The sequence below is a fragment of the Magallana gigas genome, chromosome 5, assembly GCF_963853765.1.
Source record: "Magallana gigas chromosome 5, xbMagGiga1.1, whole genome shotgun sequence".
Taxonomy (NCBI): Eukaryota; Metazoa; Mollusca; class Bivalvia; order Ostreida; family Ostreidae; genus Magallana; species Magallana gigas.
Window position 1 is genome coordinate 13,071,469 of NC_088857.1, and position 17,156 is coordinate 13,088,624.

The window sequence follows — 17,156 nt, forward strand, 5'->3', positions numbered from 1 at the left end:
TATAAGAATTAATGAAATAAATTGTCTGGGAGAAAACTGATAATTTACAAAAACACATGTTCTACAAAATTTTCTGCAACTTCTCAGTGGACTCTAGTTGTCCATTGGTAATTATCAGTGTTGTGATATTTTGTGCTCATTATCTTATAAGCAAGAACAATATTATTCTGACATTATGCTATGTATATATTTATCTCGAGTTTAACAAGAAATTTATCTCAAGTTTAACAAGAAATTATCTTTCATAAGCCAAATTTTGCACACAAAAAGAGGGAAAATGTCTGAGATATAAAGCACACATTTATCTAGTCTTTCAGCAACCTGATTCAAAATCTCTAAAGTTTGAAAGTCGGCATCATGGCTAAAATTTCTTTTCTGAGAGTTGTTATCACTTTGACTTCGGTAGTTTTCGAGAACGATCTGAAGCAGGTCAAACACATAGTAGATGTTTTCGTACTTCTGAGTGTTCAGGGGAGTCTCACTTTCATTCACTGTCCGTAAATGTGCCGAAAAACTCTCAACAGCTGCTACTGAAGAGTCCAAGACTATGTGCCTCGTTTGAGGAGTAAGGAACTCGCTAAGGGAGAGAATCAATTCTTTGCGCTGTTTTCTCTGTTAAAAAAAGAACTATTAAAATCTAACTGATTACCAAAGTGTCTTTGGTTGATAAATTTAACATTGTATCAAAACTTTTTTTTATTTGAATTCAGAAATGATCTTTACCTCAAATGTTTTGCTCTCTAAAGCCCTTTCTAATACTGTTTGCACCAATTTCTGAATTTCCACCAGAGGGAAATTTTTGTTCATGACAGCGCTCAGGTGACTGATGACTTGAAAGGAGCTTCTGATGATTGGAATTGACACCCCTTCCTCTTGGTATATACTTTTGGTGACCAAGTACAAGGAATCCAGAAGTGTGGAGTGTACTGTGTTATCCACTGTTATTTTGTGGGGTAGCTCTCTCTTTAGTTGCTTCAACATAAGGAAACTTTTTAGGAAGTCAGTGTTTTGTTTTATCTGGTTGGCACTTCCTTCCACATCTACCTGCATTGGTTCTTCACTCTGGATCTGTGATGGTCCATTGTTGAAGGATACAAAAGGGAGCAAGTCTGCCAAGTCTGGAGGAAGAGTCAAGTAAATTCTTAGTTTAATGTCTTCTCAGTTATAAAAACAGGAAAAGCCATTTTACCTTACAGATAAAATTGGTGCCTAGATAATATATAAAACGTTGATAATGATAAAAATATTTTCATTAACTATCTTTTAAACATAAGAAACTTAGTTGTGTTCTGCTTATTTTGAACTTTGAACACTTTCCCAAAAAATGAGCTAAATCTATAAAATACTTTGGATACACCATTAAATCATCAATAGTAAGTCAATTTAAATGAGTGTGCAGAATTTTGAATAGCTATCACCTTTACTTTTAATCTTGATGAATAAAGACCAGACCAAGATTTGAACCCGTGCCCCCTGAATCTAGACAGGCGCTCTTTAAACTGAGCAATCTGACGCCAGTATTTGAAATGGTTTGTCACATTCCTTCCCCCTGAAATGATCTTCATCCCAAAAGTTCACCCCCAAGCTCTTCCCCTGGCAGGAGTTTACCTGTTAGTTCCAGAGGTTGGCATGGCATCAAATGTAACAGGGTGGGAGAAACAATGATGAACCAGACCAGGATTCGAACCCAGGTCCCCTGAATCTCTAGTCAGGTGCTCTACCTACTTAGCTATTTTAGGCGCCTGTATTTGAACCGGTCTGATCATAATACATGTATTAGCTTGACGTGGATATCCGATATTTGGACAGACACTCATATCAACGGCCGAGAGATCTTTCGCCAATATTGAACAAACCTTGAGATCACATTTTTATTAAAAATCGTTCAACTGTGCTGCATAAATATCTTGGAACCGACTATAGTTATAACATACCAGAGAAGTTTAAACTTGATTGCAGTTCCTGAGTTTGTTTAAGCCTAAGGATAGTCCTCTCTGCTTCCTCATATTTTTGTTTCCATCGATCCCCAGCAGCACGGTACTGTGCACACAAGTTCTCTGCATAGTCCCGGCTGGACACTCCGGGTGGTTTAGATCTTATGCACGCGAGAGCAACCGCGGTTTTGAAGTAATGAACATAATTGTTTTCTGTAACAAAGAAAATTGAAAATGAAGTTTGCTGCCTTATGAATGCTAGTACGTTTGATATAAAGGTTAACAAGTTAATTATCATTGTTTTCAATGCTTACCGTTTGTTTGTTCTTGAGCCATCAACTCTGTAGTACTATTTGTTCCTTCTCGTCGTGAAAGAGCAAATTGAATAAGTCATGCGGGTTTTATTCTTACTCTTTAAACAACAGTGCGATTGTTTATTCCTTTATTCTAAAATTGTTATACATTATTCAATTAAATTATATATACGAATCTAAAAAGATCATTAACATAAAGCTACAGTTCCTCTCTAGACAGCACTGAATAAAGAATAGATTTACCCATCTGCAAAAAAGCATGCATAAAAACCATGTACATAACGTTATGTGTCATAATCTTATATAAAATAGATAGTTTTTTGTAATTAGGTTCTGGATTCGATTTTCGCGTAATCGCTGTGAATCTTTTTTATAATGCTTTATATAGTGGTGTTCCGAAATTCGCTAATATGATAAACAAAATTTTTATAAAATTAAAATAAAAAAAATTAGATTGCCCTCTCCTCTTGATGCGTTTCACTACAGAATCATATTAACGTCCAATGAGAAAACTTCTCGTTACAAAAGCTAAGTTCCTGGTCTATCTTACCAATCAAAAATACCAATTTCGAAATTTAACCCCCCCCCCCCCCCAAAAAAAAAATAAATAAAACTTACATAGACCACGCGAGTAAACACTCGCTTAATTCCGCAAAAAAAAAAAAAAAAAGTCAGTCAAATTAAATTACACAACTATTTTGCTTCTCTCAAATTTCGGTTATCATACCTTATAGAATTTGTAAAAATTTATTAGATGTATTTTTAGTAAAAAAAAAAAAAAAAAAAGACTGAAATTGAAGTGAAAGATTCAGTCCAGATGCAGGACTAACCAAATATTTATTTATTACTCACAGCCTGGGAAGTTGATTTTAAAAGCAAAACTGAAACTATCTTAATCTATACCAACTATGATTTTAGATATCTGGTTATTACTTTAGTATACGAGAGATCGGTGGATGAATGGGTTACCGTTTTAATTTCCATCGAGATTCTTTGTCGTATACCGAGACGCCACCAAATAAGAGTCCAGACTTTTTTTTATAGTCAGCGCTTTCGGACAGAAAGGGTTCTTTATGGTGCCAAGTCTCGACTAAAAGACCCACATCTTTTATCTCAAGTTCTGAGTGCGGGGTGAAGAAACAGTTTAAAAGCGACGCATGTTGACTTTTTTTTTCTTTAAAAAAAATATCAAATTTACTACGAAATATAACAATTAATATATTAACATTCACTTGGTAATTTTTCCGTTTCCCTAAAGTCGCTTGCTCACAAAAACTGATGAGACTGAAATGTACGCAATCCAGTAAAACGACCTGTCAGTGTATGAATAATCTGATGGAAAATCCACGCTCTTTAGTTCATTTTTTAAAAACATCATAGATTGGATTATTCAGAGATGGGTGTACGTGTAAATATAAACAATAAAATATATGTACTTTCTTTTGTGTTTCATACGGGCTGTGAAGGTGATGATTATTGTAAAAAAAAAAAAAAAAAATCATTATCCGCTTTAAACGCGGGGTATGTAATTTTCTGAATGCCAACTACCTTCATACCCACATGAATCACCGACGTGTTAAACGTTACTGATGCAAAGCGGGAGCAATAAAAGTTGTCTGTCCTGGCAAGTTTTAAAAACTATTTCTTTAAAAAAAATAATTGCTTATGCCATAAATATCAAACGGCATAAGCTTAGTATGATATCATCAATATAATCAAAGACTAGCTCAGTGGCAAAACAGTGGGGGTCTACCTTCCTTGCAATCAACCTCAAAATGTTCTACACATAAAGCATGAGGAACATAATCCTCTTAGATGACAGCACTTTAAAATTTAAAGGGATAAGGGTTGGACAACCATAGCTGCTATAAGTAATCCAGCCTCCATCTTTCTTTGTGTGTAATTACTAGATAACATGTATTTTCCCCATCACATGTATGTACTTTTAGTAAAATGCTGAAAGTTGGTAAGTTTTACTCAGCTTTATTTCAGCATTAACATACATATATATGATAATGATACAATCTCATAAGGAATTAGTACAATTATTACATAATTTATCTGATGATTAAATAATGCTTGTTATAAAATTTTAAAATGTATGCAATTTAAAAATGCTTTTTATTCAATGCTTACACTTATATAGTATACATGTGTTTAGATTTCTTTCAATATCCATAAAAATATTTCTTAAAATATTTTGTTAAAATAACATAAAATTATATTATAATAAAATATATTGCTGAATTCTTGTTAGAGAAAAATACATGTATTCTGAATAAACACAACAACACACATTTACATTAAAATGTATAATGTCCAAATGTTATCTCTCCCAGTAGTTCTACACTCATTTGATGTAGTAACTGGTAAGGTTTTGTACTTACTGGTGTGTTTATCATAGATAAATTGTCATTGAGTCAATCCAAAATCCATAGACTTTGATATGATGAGGAAAAAATTACAAACATATCTTAAAAAATTGAAAATGAATAAAAATGAAAATATTTTAACAGAAATGTCTAAAATGCAAATCAGCTACATTTTGTATTTCTTTAGCACATGATCTTCAAAAGTATCTTGAAATTGTACAAATGATTAAACAAAGTTATATAATAGTAAAAATTTAAATTTACACAAATTATCAAGCTTAATCGATTAAAATAGAACTTCACACATGAATAAGTTATACAGAAATGCAACATAAATGAGAAGTGGCTTGATAAGTGCCTGGTTAGGTAAATGAACCGATCCACAATTACAACAATTTGTCCAAACATAAGAATTATTTTTTTTATTTTACCAATAAACCCAATTTATTAGCATTACTCAACTAAACGTTGCGATAGCTCTGGGTAATAATAAATACATGTACATGTTTATGCACCAACAGCAAAACAACTGCACCATTTCAATCAGAATGCACTATCAGTTTGAATGCAAAAAAGATCACAAAATAAAAGTCAATACATTGTTTTAAGTACATTTTAAAAGAGATTTTTATGTACATTTGTACATATATTTATGATTTTAAAATACTGTCTCAAACCACTGTTCAGTTTTGCTTAATTACACAGAAGTTATAAAGTACTCAAAATTAAAAGAAATAACTATTCCCAATCCTAGAGGAGAAATACTGGACAGGTAAAGATTCATACAAAACCTTCAAAATCTTACACAAAAGTAAAAGTGCACAATATTGTTTCTGTTTGCCTGGAAATTTATTGCTGTAATGGCATTTTCCTGAAAACCTTTGTCATGCTTCTAATGTCCGCTCACTGAATATTGCAGTATGACTTGGTCTCATTTATTCGAGTCTGGGCACTTTCTAAGGCATTTTGACATCGTTTCTTCAGAGTCTTTCCCCGCTCTGAAAATCTGTTCAGAAATACATGTAAAGCTAAAGATATAAAATAAAAAGTAGCCATACAAAAAATTGGTCGACAGTTAAAAGTATATTTTCAACCATGATAGGTCTAAAAGTTTTGACTTATGTTTTAATACTGTACGGTCTGTACATGTATACTAAACAGAAAATTACTGAATGTTACTAGTAGTATATGAACCAACAACACAAAATTTTCACATAGATTTAATACAAAGACATAAATTTAATGCAAAACATATCATATTCTAAATAAACTACCGGTAGTTTCATATCTTTTTTTTTTAAATAGTGAGTTAATGATGGTAACAAAAAGCAGGAGATATCCTGAAAAAAAAACCCCAGTAGATTTTATTAATTAAAGTCACCTAAAAATTATAATAATGTTTATGTGTTTTGAGGATACCTTTCCAGTGGATGTCTAGTTAGATGCTGTTTTCCTGAGAGAGATGTTCTAGTGAAGTCCTCATGCCCAGTCCCTGACCCATATCTCTTACTATCAGTGTCTGCATCTGCTTTGTCATTTCCTCCTAGTCTACAGAAAGAGTCAAATTCTACGGTAGCATTTCCAATGTCCCCCATGGTCATCTGCAGGAAGGAGTCCTCCTCTTCACTCTCTGTCTTTTGGGCCACCACCGGAGAAAGGACAAAGTCGTTCTCCAGATGTAGCTGTAATTATAATCACTTGCATTGTTTATCTCAATAACAAAGGCACATTAGGATATCAAATAGGCGAAACATGTTTAATATGGATACATTTTTATTAGAGATGGTACTATCTCTTAAAGCTGCATGTTACTACATTGGTATCCTGTTTTATGATAGGTTTTTAACAATATCAAAGCTAAGTTTCAATACTTGTGGAGGTGGAATATTTTCGGACAATGCTGATGGAGGGGGAGGGGGAGGCCTGGATGGCCGTCCCTTTCTTGACACAAAAGCTCCAACAGGGGTAGACGAGAGTTCAGAAGAGCAGAGCTTGGGTCGTTTCCATGGAGACAAACATGTGTGGGTGTCTATATCCTGGACAAGTTTTAATGGAGACAACTTGTTGCAGTTGGGCTCATCCTTTTTGATAATGCGGCGGATCTACATGAAAAATAAAATATTAGCCAAACCAAGTGACACAGTGTGTCTTTTACACCTTTATTCTAAAACCAAAATAGCCAAACAGCCCTGCAACTTCCATTTAAGGTGAAATAACACACCTGGAAAAAGTCACTCAAATTAACAGGAATTTTTTTGATAATGAAAGATATAATGATAAATAAACTGTACAAATGTTAAAAAAGCGAAAAATTTGCAGTTAGGGGATAAAAAATGAATATCTAAAATAATTATTTCAGTAACAACGAAAGCCCCTGCGGGAATCGAACTTGGGATGTATGGATCACATGTCCAACACTTTATCCACTCGGCTATGAGGTAAGTTACTTGTTTCAGTTCATAAAATCCTTTTAATAAAACGAAATGTTGTTGCGATCAGCAGTCAGTCATTTTGTGATGATGTGTTATTCCACCTTAATGCTTGTTTAAAAATCAATAACAGAATATTGCCACACAAAGGTGATAAACTTTACATTTGCAATTGAATATTGACGTATATTTCGTGTCTTGTATAAATGCATGTTGACAAATTTTACAAAGCTAATACATGTACTTTGAACACACTTAGTTATGAATGTCTCTAACCAGAGCTGTCTCTTTGATCTCTTACCTGTTGATCTTTCTGCTTCTCTTGCCTCCTTAGTTTCCATAAAGACCTTCCTCTCATGGGAGCTTTGTTGCTACTTGGTTTTCTCAATGTAGAACGATTGTTACTTAGTTTCCTAATGCAAAAAGTAAATAAAAGTAATCATTTTTATACAAGAAAATGCTACCAATACAAAAGATAAAAATTTACTTAACATTTTTATAACTTTATATAGATATCTGACCTCTTAAGAGCACTCCTAATATACAATGTAACTTGAGATTTATGAAATACAAGTATTTAACAAGAATAAACACATCTGGTTGAACCTGATAGCAGAATCCAGCTCATTTGTCCAGCTCTTCATCTCCTCTGGATCATTGGAGAAAAGAAGTAAGCTTTCATCTTTACAAGTGATCTGTTGAGAAAAAAATATATACATTTGTATAGCATCTACAGAACACTATAAACAGAATGCCTCAGTGTTCTTCTGTGCTCCATAAGAAGTACTGTAGATTCCTATTTAAACGCAAGGAATTGATTTCCGCGTAAAATCGCAAGAAGCAACCCTCGCGGATTTTAAAATCTCGCTTTTATTTTTCAGACAGTTTTGAACAATAGTAAATTATTGAAAAACATTGGTGATCGCAATTATATGCTCTAGCAGTTTGATACAGAACAGTGGAATCGCGGAATTTAGTACTTATGTAAAATAAGGAATTTACAGTAATTCCTCTTAGAGCACTTATCTCCAAGATCAATCTTCTTACAGAACGACCAACACATACCTTAAACATCCCCCCTGCCTCAGTGTTCTCCTGAGCCCCCCGTTTGGAGCCCCCGAACACTGTCTCCAGCTGACAGTGCTTGAGTGGCAGCACACAGCAGCAGGTGTAGGAGTTGTTGGTGCTGTCCAGCAGCCGGGGCTTCCCGTACAGAAGGATGTCTGAGAACATGAAGAACATCCGGTCGTGGGGTTTTCCTCCTCGTTTGGAAATCTGTAATATTCAAATGCAGTATGCTGATGTACATGTACTATGATATCTTGAACATAAAAAACCTAAAATAACATGGAAGTGATTTGTAAGTCACAATCACTTTATGTATTCAATGAATGAAAACTCTTCTGGCATTGCAGGAGAGACAAGTGTAAGCAAAAAATTTAAATATCAAGAAGAAAAAAATCTGCCATTTAAAAAGAGTACTTCAAATGGCAAATTTTACCTTTTTCAATATGCCCTCCTTGATGAATTCTCGGCCTGGTGTGAGTAACTTAGGAGCAGATTTATCAAAACATTTCTGAATGCTGAGCATTTTCTGGAAATTTTCATGCTGCTTGATGTGGTTATTAATGTGGGTGGCAATGTCGCTGACTTTCTTTACTGCCTCTACAAATGTTTTACCACCATGTTTTAAGAGTTACTGGTACCAAATAATTAAAATTAATATGGACTCTATAAAAATCTTTTAATCAATCCCCCCCTAGAAAATCAATTTTTTGGCAATTTGTGTTAAAGCACGTAGCAGACTCAAGACATGTCTATCAACCTGCCTGTCACTTGACTTTTTTTTGGGGGGGGGGGGGGTTTAATAACTTTATCAAAATTTTAATGTGTAGCCAGTAAATTTTTGCCTAAAATGTCTGAGATACAAAAATTCATCATACATGTAAATACCTTTAAGTTCCTCATAGTCATGGTGATCTGTAGAGGTGTTTTCTAACAGGTCCTCCAAAAGCAATTTGTATCTTTAGGAAAAAAAATATGATAAAACTTAAATAATGACATACCTACTCAGTCTAACATAACCTAAAACAGCAAAAGTTTCTTTCTCTACAGACGATCCAATTTGGTCGAAGGAGATGTTTTTTAAACAGTCTTGAAACTTAGTATTCAAATTTTCTTACAATATTCACCCCCCCCCCCCCCCCCACAAAAAAAAATTATCTGTAATGTTTTCTACTTTCTAAGCTGTACTTTTTTACCTTTGTTATGACTAACCAAGAGATACTTTGTACATGGATTAAAGAGGTTACCTTCCTGAACTTAATAATAAACCTGTAGGGTTCTGAAAGGAATTCATTGTTATTACATCATTCATATATATTCCCCATCTTTCTAGATTTACCTTGGAACTCTTTGAACAGGTGTTATAAGAAGTGCATTGATCTTGAGCCCCATCATGTCAGCTTTCTCTTCTTGATTTTGTATGAATTCATGAAACCCTGAGCTTTTCTGCCTCCATTCCTGTAAAATATCAAATATTCACAATACCTTCTTATTTCAATATGGACCAAGTATCAGGGGAAAAATAAGGTACATAATTCTGTAAGAAAAATACACAAAAAATTGCATGTCTTTGTCCAAGTAAATTTCCATTTTTTTTTTTACCTGAAGTAAATTGATGGCATTTTCATGATTGTTGGCGTATGAGGAATACAGCTTGAGGAATGGTGCTAAGTACTTAAAGGCCTCTCCTATTGTAGTGTGTTCCATGTACTCTAACAGAGTTTTGTTCACTTCCATGATTTGCTCAATGTTACTAAAAATGTTGCTGTGGACATCCTCTGGGATTAGGCAGTTAAACCGCAAAGGAAAGTCGAAATGCTGAAAAATACAAACTCCATATTATACATGTATTACTTATTATAATCACAGTAAACTTTTGCAAAAACGAATGAACAATTTGAAAATCCAATCAACAAACTGTAAATGTAAAATGCCATGTTTGATCTCAGTAACAAACCAACTCTCCATCATCACAAGTACTACACATCGGAAATCATTGGATTTTTTCAATCATCTGCATCATTCTCTTTTCATAATACTAGCTTACTTTATTAACAAGCTCTAGATGGTTGAGGTAGGTTTTTTCTGTCTCAAACATTTCCTGAGTGATTTTGGTTCGTCTTCTGTCTCGTCGAGCCTCAGCATGAGCTTTTTCCATTTCTGGATCACCATTGCTGTATTGAGATAATTCTGCTAATTCTTCCTCCGCTATTTCACTGAGAACTAGAAAATTAAGCATATTTTGGACAAGTTTTCATGAAATTTGTTATTTGATAATATTGAACTTATAAATAAATTGATATTGTATAATTTTTTTAGTAAACTCTTTAGACCATGATGCGATGTTGTCTGTGAAATATGTACATTTGTTTGTGGCATTAATTTTGTTTAAGTTCAATGTTTGGCAAAAATTATTAAAATTTAACTAACGTTTAACCATTTGTAAAGGATAAATATTTACCATTCATCATAGACATAGTAACTTACCCCTAAATCGACTTCTTGTGGATAACATAATTGACAGCTGTTTATTTTGATGTTTTAGGCGTCAAGAACACAGAGAGTCACGAAAGCATTTCCCTATGATAAATTTCATCCCTATAAAATTAAAACGGACATCCATCCTTACATTCTTACAGACATAAATAGTAACATTAACATGGTGATAATATTACCACAAACACGGGAGGGTCGTAAAGGCCCATACGTCAGCCTGCAGTTTTATTTTAGCGAGGCCAACCTCAACTTACTTTTAACATGACGTTTCGCAGACATTTATGTGATTTGAAATCGAAAATCTTATCAAAACATCCAAGTCAGTTTAACATAATCAAAACATTCGTGCGAGAGAAAATACGATACCTGCTCGGCAAAACAAATTGAATCTCCCGCCGGAAATTCGTCTAAGCTAAGTTGAACATAGAATTAGTCGATCTATATACTAGGGCAATTTCACATCATTCATATTTATTTGGACATTAATTTTATTAAACAGCAATATAAAATACAATACATCTTTTTACCTTTGATGATTTATTCTTTTTGTTTGTGAAATTAAAACATTTTACAATGCTCGAAAAAATAAAGATTGACTTATCTAATTCGTTTTCACGGTTGCACTAATAGACGAAAACGATGATATTGGTGGAAAAAAGGGACTGCGGTAAAGCAATTTTTCATCTGGTATTACAAATTTTAAGAACAAACAGATGAAGATACATATGAAATAATTTACTTTTATGCCTCAAGCATAGCATTTAATCATGGACAGCGGTCAGAATACATCTGATCCAGACTTCTCAATATTGAGATGTTAAGCATCTCTAAACAGCCGCATTAAAAGTAGATTAGCAAATATATCTTGACGCTATGATCAAAATTATTAAATAGCATTATATTTAAACTGTCAATTTAGACCAGTTTAAATAAATTATGTCTTATAAACAATTGTGCATTGTTTTAATTGATTTACTCTGTGTTATAAATTAAAATATAAAAAACAAACCAAATGACTGTATCATGATTAGAGGAATGAAAAATAAAAAGTATGGACTGTGAATTAAGCGAATGTATGTTAATTCAACCAAAAATGCATTCGCCCTTGACGCCATTTGCCCTTGATTCCGTTCACCCAAGGTCCATTTGCCTTATTAAAGTTATTTCAATACAGGATTAATGTTGTATATTTTTGTTGATAAATTTTTTTTGTAGAAATTCAATAAAAAATGTAAGAAAAAGTTTTATTGGAAGTTAAGCAAGTTAATATAAAAATAGATACAATTTATCATTTACATGTAAAAAGTTATTATAAGAGCAAATAAAGTAAGGATTTTTAACTTAAAATGATGTACGTTGTTTATGAACGAAGTTTAGGTGGAGCAACTACGAAAGACGAATAGGGCAGCATAAAAAATATTTTTATCTCGTTAATATGTTTTACGGTGCGACCGTTGGGGCGAGCACAGCATGTGATCAAACAATGAATTATAATAAATTAATAAAATAAAATTAACAACGTGAAATTTGAATGCCAAAAAATAAAACATACCTATTTTTCAGTAAATTTTCATTATTCATAGTTTATAAGATTTGTTATAATTTATTTATTTATATGTAGAACAATAGTTTAATCTCAGATACAATGTTGTTAAATAATAAAGATTTTAATATATAAATATTCATTGCACTGCATCTCCTCTTTTAAAGTAATTGTGATTATGATTGATTGATTGATTTCCCCCTTTTTTTGCAGTAGACATTTTTTCTTAAACTGACATATAAAACTTGACTCATCAAAGAGCTCCCCCCATGCTAAAAAATTTTTTCATTTTTGTCAATTTATACATAGAAAATCGACTTACCATGGATTTGCCCCTCCACTTAAAAAAAAATAATTAATGTTTAATTTTATTTTTAATTTACGCTTAAAAATATTTGCTTATCATGTTAAAAGAACATGGTGTTGTCCCCCCCCCCCCCCCCCCCCCCCCCCCGCATGTAATAAATGGAAGTGAAAATAAAGAAACCATTGAACTGCTAAAGAGCTGAAGGATTAGAATTTTCATGATTTATTTTTCTTTTTGCTTGCAAAGATTTTTTGGATGAGGCTGCCATCCACCCACCCACCCCCTTTAAAAAAAGGCGCTGCTACGTATAACGTTACGTTTCAGGAAATTACCGTAATTATAGTGACTAAAATATTTGTGAGCATTCATCCAAATTAGTGCAATTTACAACTGTTTCCTGTATCTGAAGAAATGTCCTTATTCGTCAGCTGTTCTTTATCTTAGCCTTTGCAAGATTTTAAGAGGATTTTGGTCATTTCAGCAGATTTACAATAACTTCAATTAGAGTAATTTCCCCTTATCAGTGCTTATTGTGACGTCAAAGCTGACGTTGGTTAAGTGTCGTCTTACTCTTTAAAACTCCCCTGAGAAATAAAAGTATGCGAAGTATACTGTTTTATTTACTTAAAAAGCATGATGTTCTTAAAATTACACATCTTATAAGCTTTTCAAAGGTTTTACTTTGATTCTCGGGAGAACGTGATGTTGGAACGTGAGGTTGGAAACCATTGGTACTATGAATTGTGGGTTAAAATTTACTGACTCCGAAAAAATATATCGGATCAATGTGTAAACGTTTGTGACGTCACACGATTATTTTTGATTGAAAGTGTACTGAGGTGAACTTTAGAGGTAACATTGACTGTATGTCGCTTACATCGTTATTGTTTTTACTGTCTAAATTTGTCTTGCTGATTCTCGTGAGATTGTGAAGTGATAAAAATTGCCATGATTACAGGGAACTACTGGGACGATTAAAACGATGCATTACTGGTCCGATTTACTGACGCCAAAAAAATCCGTTGAATGAATGTGCAACTATAGTCCGAATTTTCTATTCACACACGCCTTGCCGGTAGAGCTCGCTTCGCGCCGGCGCTGTGCGCCGGCGAGCTGTGCTCGCTATTACGAGAAAAGATCTCATTATTACGAGTTAATTATCTCGTTATTATGAGAAAAGATCTCGTAATAACGATAAAAAGATCTCGCTATAACGAGTTAATTATCTTGTTATTACGAGTTAATTATCTCATTATTACAAGAAAAGTTCTTGTTATTACGAGAAAAGATCACGTTATTACGAGAAAAAGATCTCGTTACTACGATTAATTATGGCAATTACGAATCATTTGATAATTGTGTTTTGATCCGTTCAGTCACATAATCAATTTAATTATTGGAATTTGGTCAATGTTGGTTTAATTCTAAAGCAGAATAATGGATATCTTATATCATTCAATATTATCTCTCGTGTAATCTGCTGCATCAATTGTAAAGTTGCACATGCAGACATTCAATCTGATTAATATACTATCAGAATTCAGGAGCGTAACAAAGATATGATTTTAATCAGATTGAATGTCTGCATTGAAAGTGGGTAATATGAATGCATTACTGTGTCAGATATTTTAGTTCTGTCACAGAAGGGCAGACAACAAATACCTAATACATTGTACTTTAATCAGTGAGTAAAACGGTTTTCTGTTGATTTCAGATGCAACAAATAACTATTGCTTCGAGATGTACCTTATGCCTCTTCCTGACTCCAGAGAGTGAGGAATTATCAAGGATGTGCAAGGTCCTCATTGTCATGTGATGCTTTGACTGTTATCTTTTTTGGCAATTGCAACTTCTCGGGCTTTTCCGGATCAGGGGACCCATCTAAAGCACAGGTGAGCTCTTCTTAACTGATCATTACTAATATGTAAACGGTGTGACCGTTGGACTTAGCGCAGATTTACCACAGTGCAGTTTGATTTTTGTAGAATAAAATTTATTTGAAACGCACACAGTAGGATCCGCCTGGTTGCCTACTCAAATCATTAGCCAAAGTTTTACTAAACGTCGCGTGCTCAGTCTACATTGTGACGTCATATTTCAGACGTAAAACGTTCAAGTTTTGTCTTCGGAAATAGCCGAAGAGAGTAACGTTATTCCGAACTATTTTTTATTTCTTCTTTCATTGTTTATCAATTTAATTCATATGAATGCCGCTGTAATAAAATTAAATACTTTATTCGGTATCTAAAAGATCAGTTCCTTGACCTTAATGTTTTGATTTTCCATCTGATAATTTGATAAGACAAACATAGAACATGTCGTGTTTTTTTATTGAAGCACTATTGAAAATTATCTGGTTTCCTTTTTAATTTCTTTTAATTCGAATTACCTTCTATTGAAACACTGGAACTTATTTAATCGAGTTTAGGGGCAACAAACTTCGATAAGTACTGATCAATCAATGATCGAACTAACTTTTTAAAAACAAACTGGCTGCCAAGATGGCGGCGCCCAGGGCTGGAAGAAACTTTTCTTGGCCTTAGTACCCCTGATTCAACTTTCATTTTTCACTGATTTTCTTATATATACGTGTTACCATTAATCCTCGCTTCGCCTCTCGCTGCGCTCGGTATAACTAACATTGGTGGCTTTCAGGGATTCTTGATGTTGTTTAAGGTCAAGATCTAGTAAATGATTCCAGAGTGTCTTTTGGTGTTAGAACTATTATGACGTCATAATTGATTTGAAGAATCTTTTTCCCATACTTTATGGCTTTATAGGAATTATGTAGAAAATTAAACAGTTTCTTGACATTCTATGTTAAATCATGGGTAAAGTAATCCCGATAACTGTCTTCAATTTGACATCATTTTAAAGAGGAGGTCAGGAGCTTGTTTAATTCCGTTTTGGGAGAGACTGTAGGCATTCTAGGTATATTTTATTCGTCAAAAATGAACAAAACTCTGAACATTGTTCCTTTTTTCCTTTATACTTTATTGAAAATGACAGGTTAAAATATGATTTTTTCATTGTGTTTACCAAAATATTTAGCTCCGGTACACCCTATCAAACAAAGCTATTGTTATGAAGCATCATTGAAAGAATTTATATCTTAAATTTTATGAACCTGTAGGCACCTTTCATTTACTAGATCTTGACCTTAAGGTCATGTTTGTCTGTTTCCTCAAAAGTCACCCAGACTCTTGAATTCTTATGTATGTCAAAATTAAACATTTCAGCAAGTATGGACTCCAAGAAACACCTACAGAGTTGCATATTTGAATAAGAAACGATGTTTGGAACATGACTGCATATAAATATACCAAGAAATAACCAATATAAATGGGTCTATATTTCAAAATCAGGTATTTGTCTTGTTATATTTCTGCCATGACATAGTTTTTACAAGCATTGAAATTTGAAAACCCAGTCATCACAAATTGACTTCAGACTTTTCCTTGCCTCATCCTCTCCATGTCCTTGAGCATGCGCGAGGCTGTGCAACAAAAAGAGGCCACTTATGGGTCATCAGTTGCTGACAACAACTTGCAATTCGATCCAACTGTGCCATCCCCAATTCTTCTTTCTCTCTTTTTCCACTTTGCATCCCCAGGTGTTCTTTGGCCTGACTTGCTTTTTTCCCTGGAGGACAAAGTCAAAGCAGTTCAGATGCTGTTGTTTCTATGAAGGACATGGCCTATCCATTTCAAAATCCTCCTTTTGTTGATTTGATATCTTGTCTGGCCAGTTAGTTTACTTCAAGATTCTTAGAGAGCATTTTCGATGGTACATATCGAGACTTTCCTCATCGTTCTCGGTGGTTCTCCCGAGTTCAGAGCAATACAGCAACACAGAGATGACATTTGTGTTGAATATTCTCAGTCAAACTCTCTAACACTCATATTCAAAAGCCTGATCATGTTTTTGTAAACTTAACTTGAAAAATTATTTACCGGTACTTGTAGAATGATTTGTGTAGACTCTTCACATGCACTCATGGATACTGAACTAGTATCTTTTTTAGTACCTTTTATTGGCCTTAATTAATGCTATTTTCCAAATGTCATAGCTTTCTCTGTACCTTCTTTGTTACATTTAAATGACAATGATTTTACTTATTCTACTTGATCACTGCACGTACATGAACTGAATTTAAAAGGTGTTTATTAACCTGCATTTAACTTACTCTCTACAATATTGATGACTTCAACCCTTATATCACATATGAACAAATACAGAAATGTAAATGATCGGGTGCTTCAACCAACTTTTATTCGTGGTGACTTTATTTTGCAATTAACGGGAGATAAACTAGCTCTGGGTGACTAACTGATCAAAAAGTCAGTTATATGGAAAATAATATACCAGAGACACATTTGAAGAAGGGTTTGTGGTGAGAAATATTTGCAATAACGAGGCTCGCAAACCTCGTGTACAATTATCCATCCCTTGGCATATTTAGGGAAGTAACAAAAGGGTTACCACTCAAATAATCGAGTCAAATCAAATGGTTCTTTGCAAGGTACTGGCCGGTATTTATTAAACAAAGATTACAAGATAATCAAAAATCTTACACTTATCTCTGTAGAGGAAGTTGATGCAGAAAGATAACAAATGTTACAATGTATGAGGAAAAAGATGCATGGGTATTTCTATTCTCTTTTGAGAAGGCTATGCCTGTCCACTTCTCAAAAGA

General features: G+C 33.7%; 3 protein-coding genes across 4 annotated transcripts in view; 1 reads left to right on the forward strand and 2 right to left on the reverse strand.

The window, feature by feature from the left end:
- Nucleotides 1-72: 72 nt before the first annotated feature.
- Nucleotides 73-2,375, reverse strand: LOC105319039 (meiosis-specific protein MEI4). The gene is made up of 4 exons (XM_034467049.2): nucleotides 2,249-2,375; nucleotides 1,935-2,147; nucleotides 724-1,118; nucleotides 73-612 (listed from the first exon to the last, which is right to left on the reverse strand). The coding sequence occupies exons 1-4, from the start codon at nucleotides 2,268-2,270 to the stop codon at nucleotides 214-216; spliced, it is 1,029 nt and encodes a 342-aa protein (XP_034322940.2). The 5' UTR covers nucleotides 2,271-2,375; the 3' UTR covers nucleotides 73-213.
- Nucleotides 2,376-4,221: 1,846 nt separating this feature from the next.
- On the reverse strand, nucleotides 4,222-14,290 carry LOC105319026 (rho guanine nucleotide exchange factor 39). 2 transcript variants are annotated; one of them, XM_066083772.1, is made up of 13 exons: nucleotides 14,207-14,290; nucleotides 10,602-10,712; nucleotides 10,162-10,337; nucleotides 9,717-9,932; nucleotides 9,454-9,572; nucleotides 9,003-9,073; nucleotides 8,551-8,714; nucleotides 8,115-8,324; nucleotides 7,656-7,744; nucleotides 7,351-7,462; nucleotides 6,492-6,722; nucleotides 6,040-6,302; nucleotides 4,222-5,626 (listed from the first exon to the last, which is right to left on the reverse strand). In XM_066083772.1, exons 2-13 carry the CDS (start codon nucleotides 10,627-10,629, stop codon nucleotides 5,524-5,526), a joined length of 1,782 nt encoding a protein of 593 aa, XP_065939844.1. In that variant the 5' UTR covers nucleotides 10,630-10,712; nucleotides 14,207-14,290; the 3' UTR covers nucleotides 4,222-5,523. The 2 variants fall into 2 exon arrangements, with proteins under 2 accessions (XP_065939844.1, XP_011414699.3); XM_011416397.4 differs by lacking the exon at nucleotides 14,207-14,290 and adding an exon at nucleotides 10,977-11,025.
- LOC105319027 (LIM domain only protein 3) overlaps nucleotides 14,175-17,156 on the forward strand; it is a 42,977-nt gene continuing 39,995 nt past the window's right edge. Inside the window, exon 1 of the mRNA XM_066083777.1 lies at nucleotides 14,175-14,352. The gene's annotated coding sequence lies outside the window, so the exon portion shown is untranslated. The remainder of the gene's footprint in view (nucleotides 14,353-17,156) is intronic.

Coding starts and splice junctions, on each gene's coding strand:
- LOC105319039 (XM_034467049.2), bottom strand. CDS start 2,270: ATGGCTCAAGAACAAACAAACG. Junction 1,119..1,934: donor ATCAAGTTTAAACTTCTCTG/GTATGTTATAAC, acceptor CTCTTCCTCCAG/ACTTGGCAGACTTGCTCCCT. Junction 613..723: donor TAGAGAGCAAAACATTTGAG/GTAAAGATCATT, acceptor TTTTTTTAACAG/AGAAAACAGCGCAAAGAATT.
- LOC105319026 (XM_066083772.1), bottom strand. CDS start 10,629: ATGTTATCCACAAGAAGTCGATTTAGGG. Junction 9,573..9,716: donor ATGCCATCAATTTACTTCAG/GTAAAAAAAAAA, acceptor GATATTTTACAG/GAATGGAGGCAGAAAAGCTC. Junction 7,745..8,114: donor AGGCAGGGGGGATGTTTAAG/GTATGTGTTGGT, acceptor TTTTCTCAACAG/ATCACTTGTAAAGATGAAAG.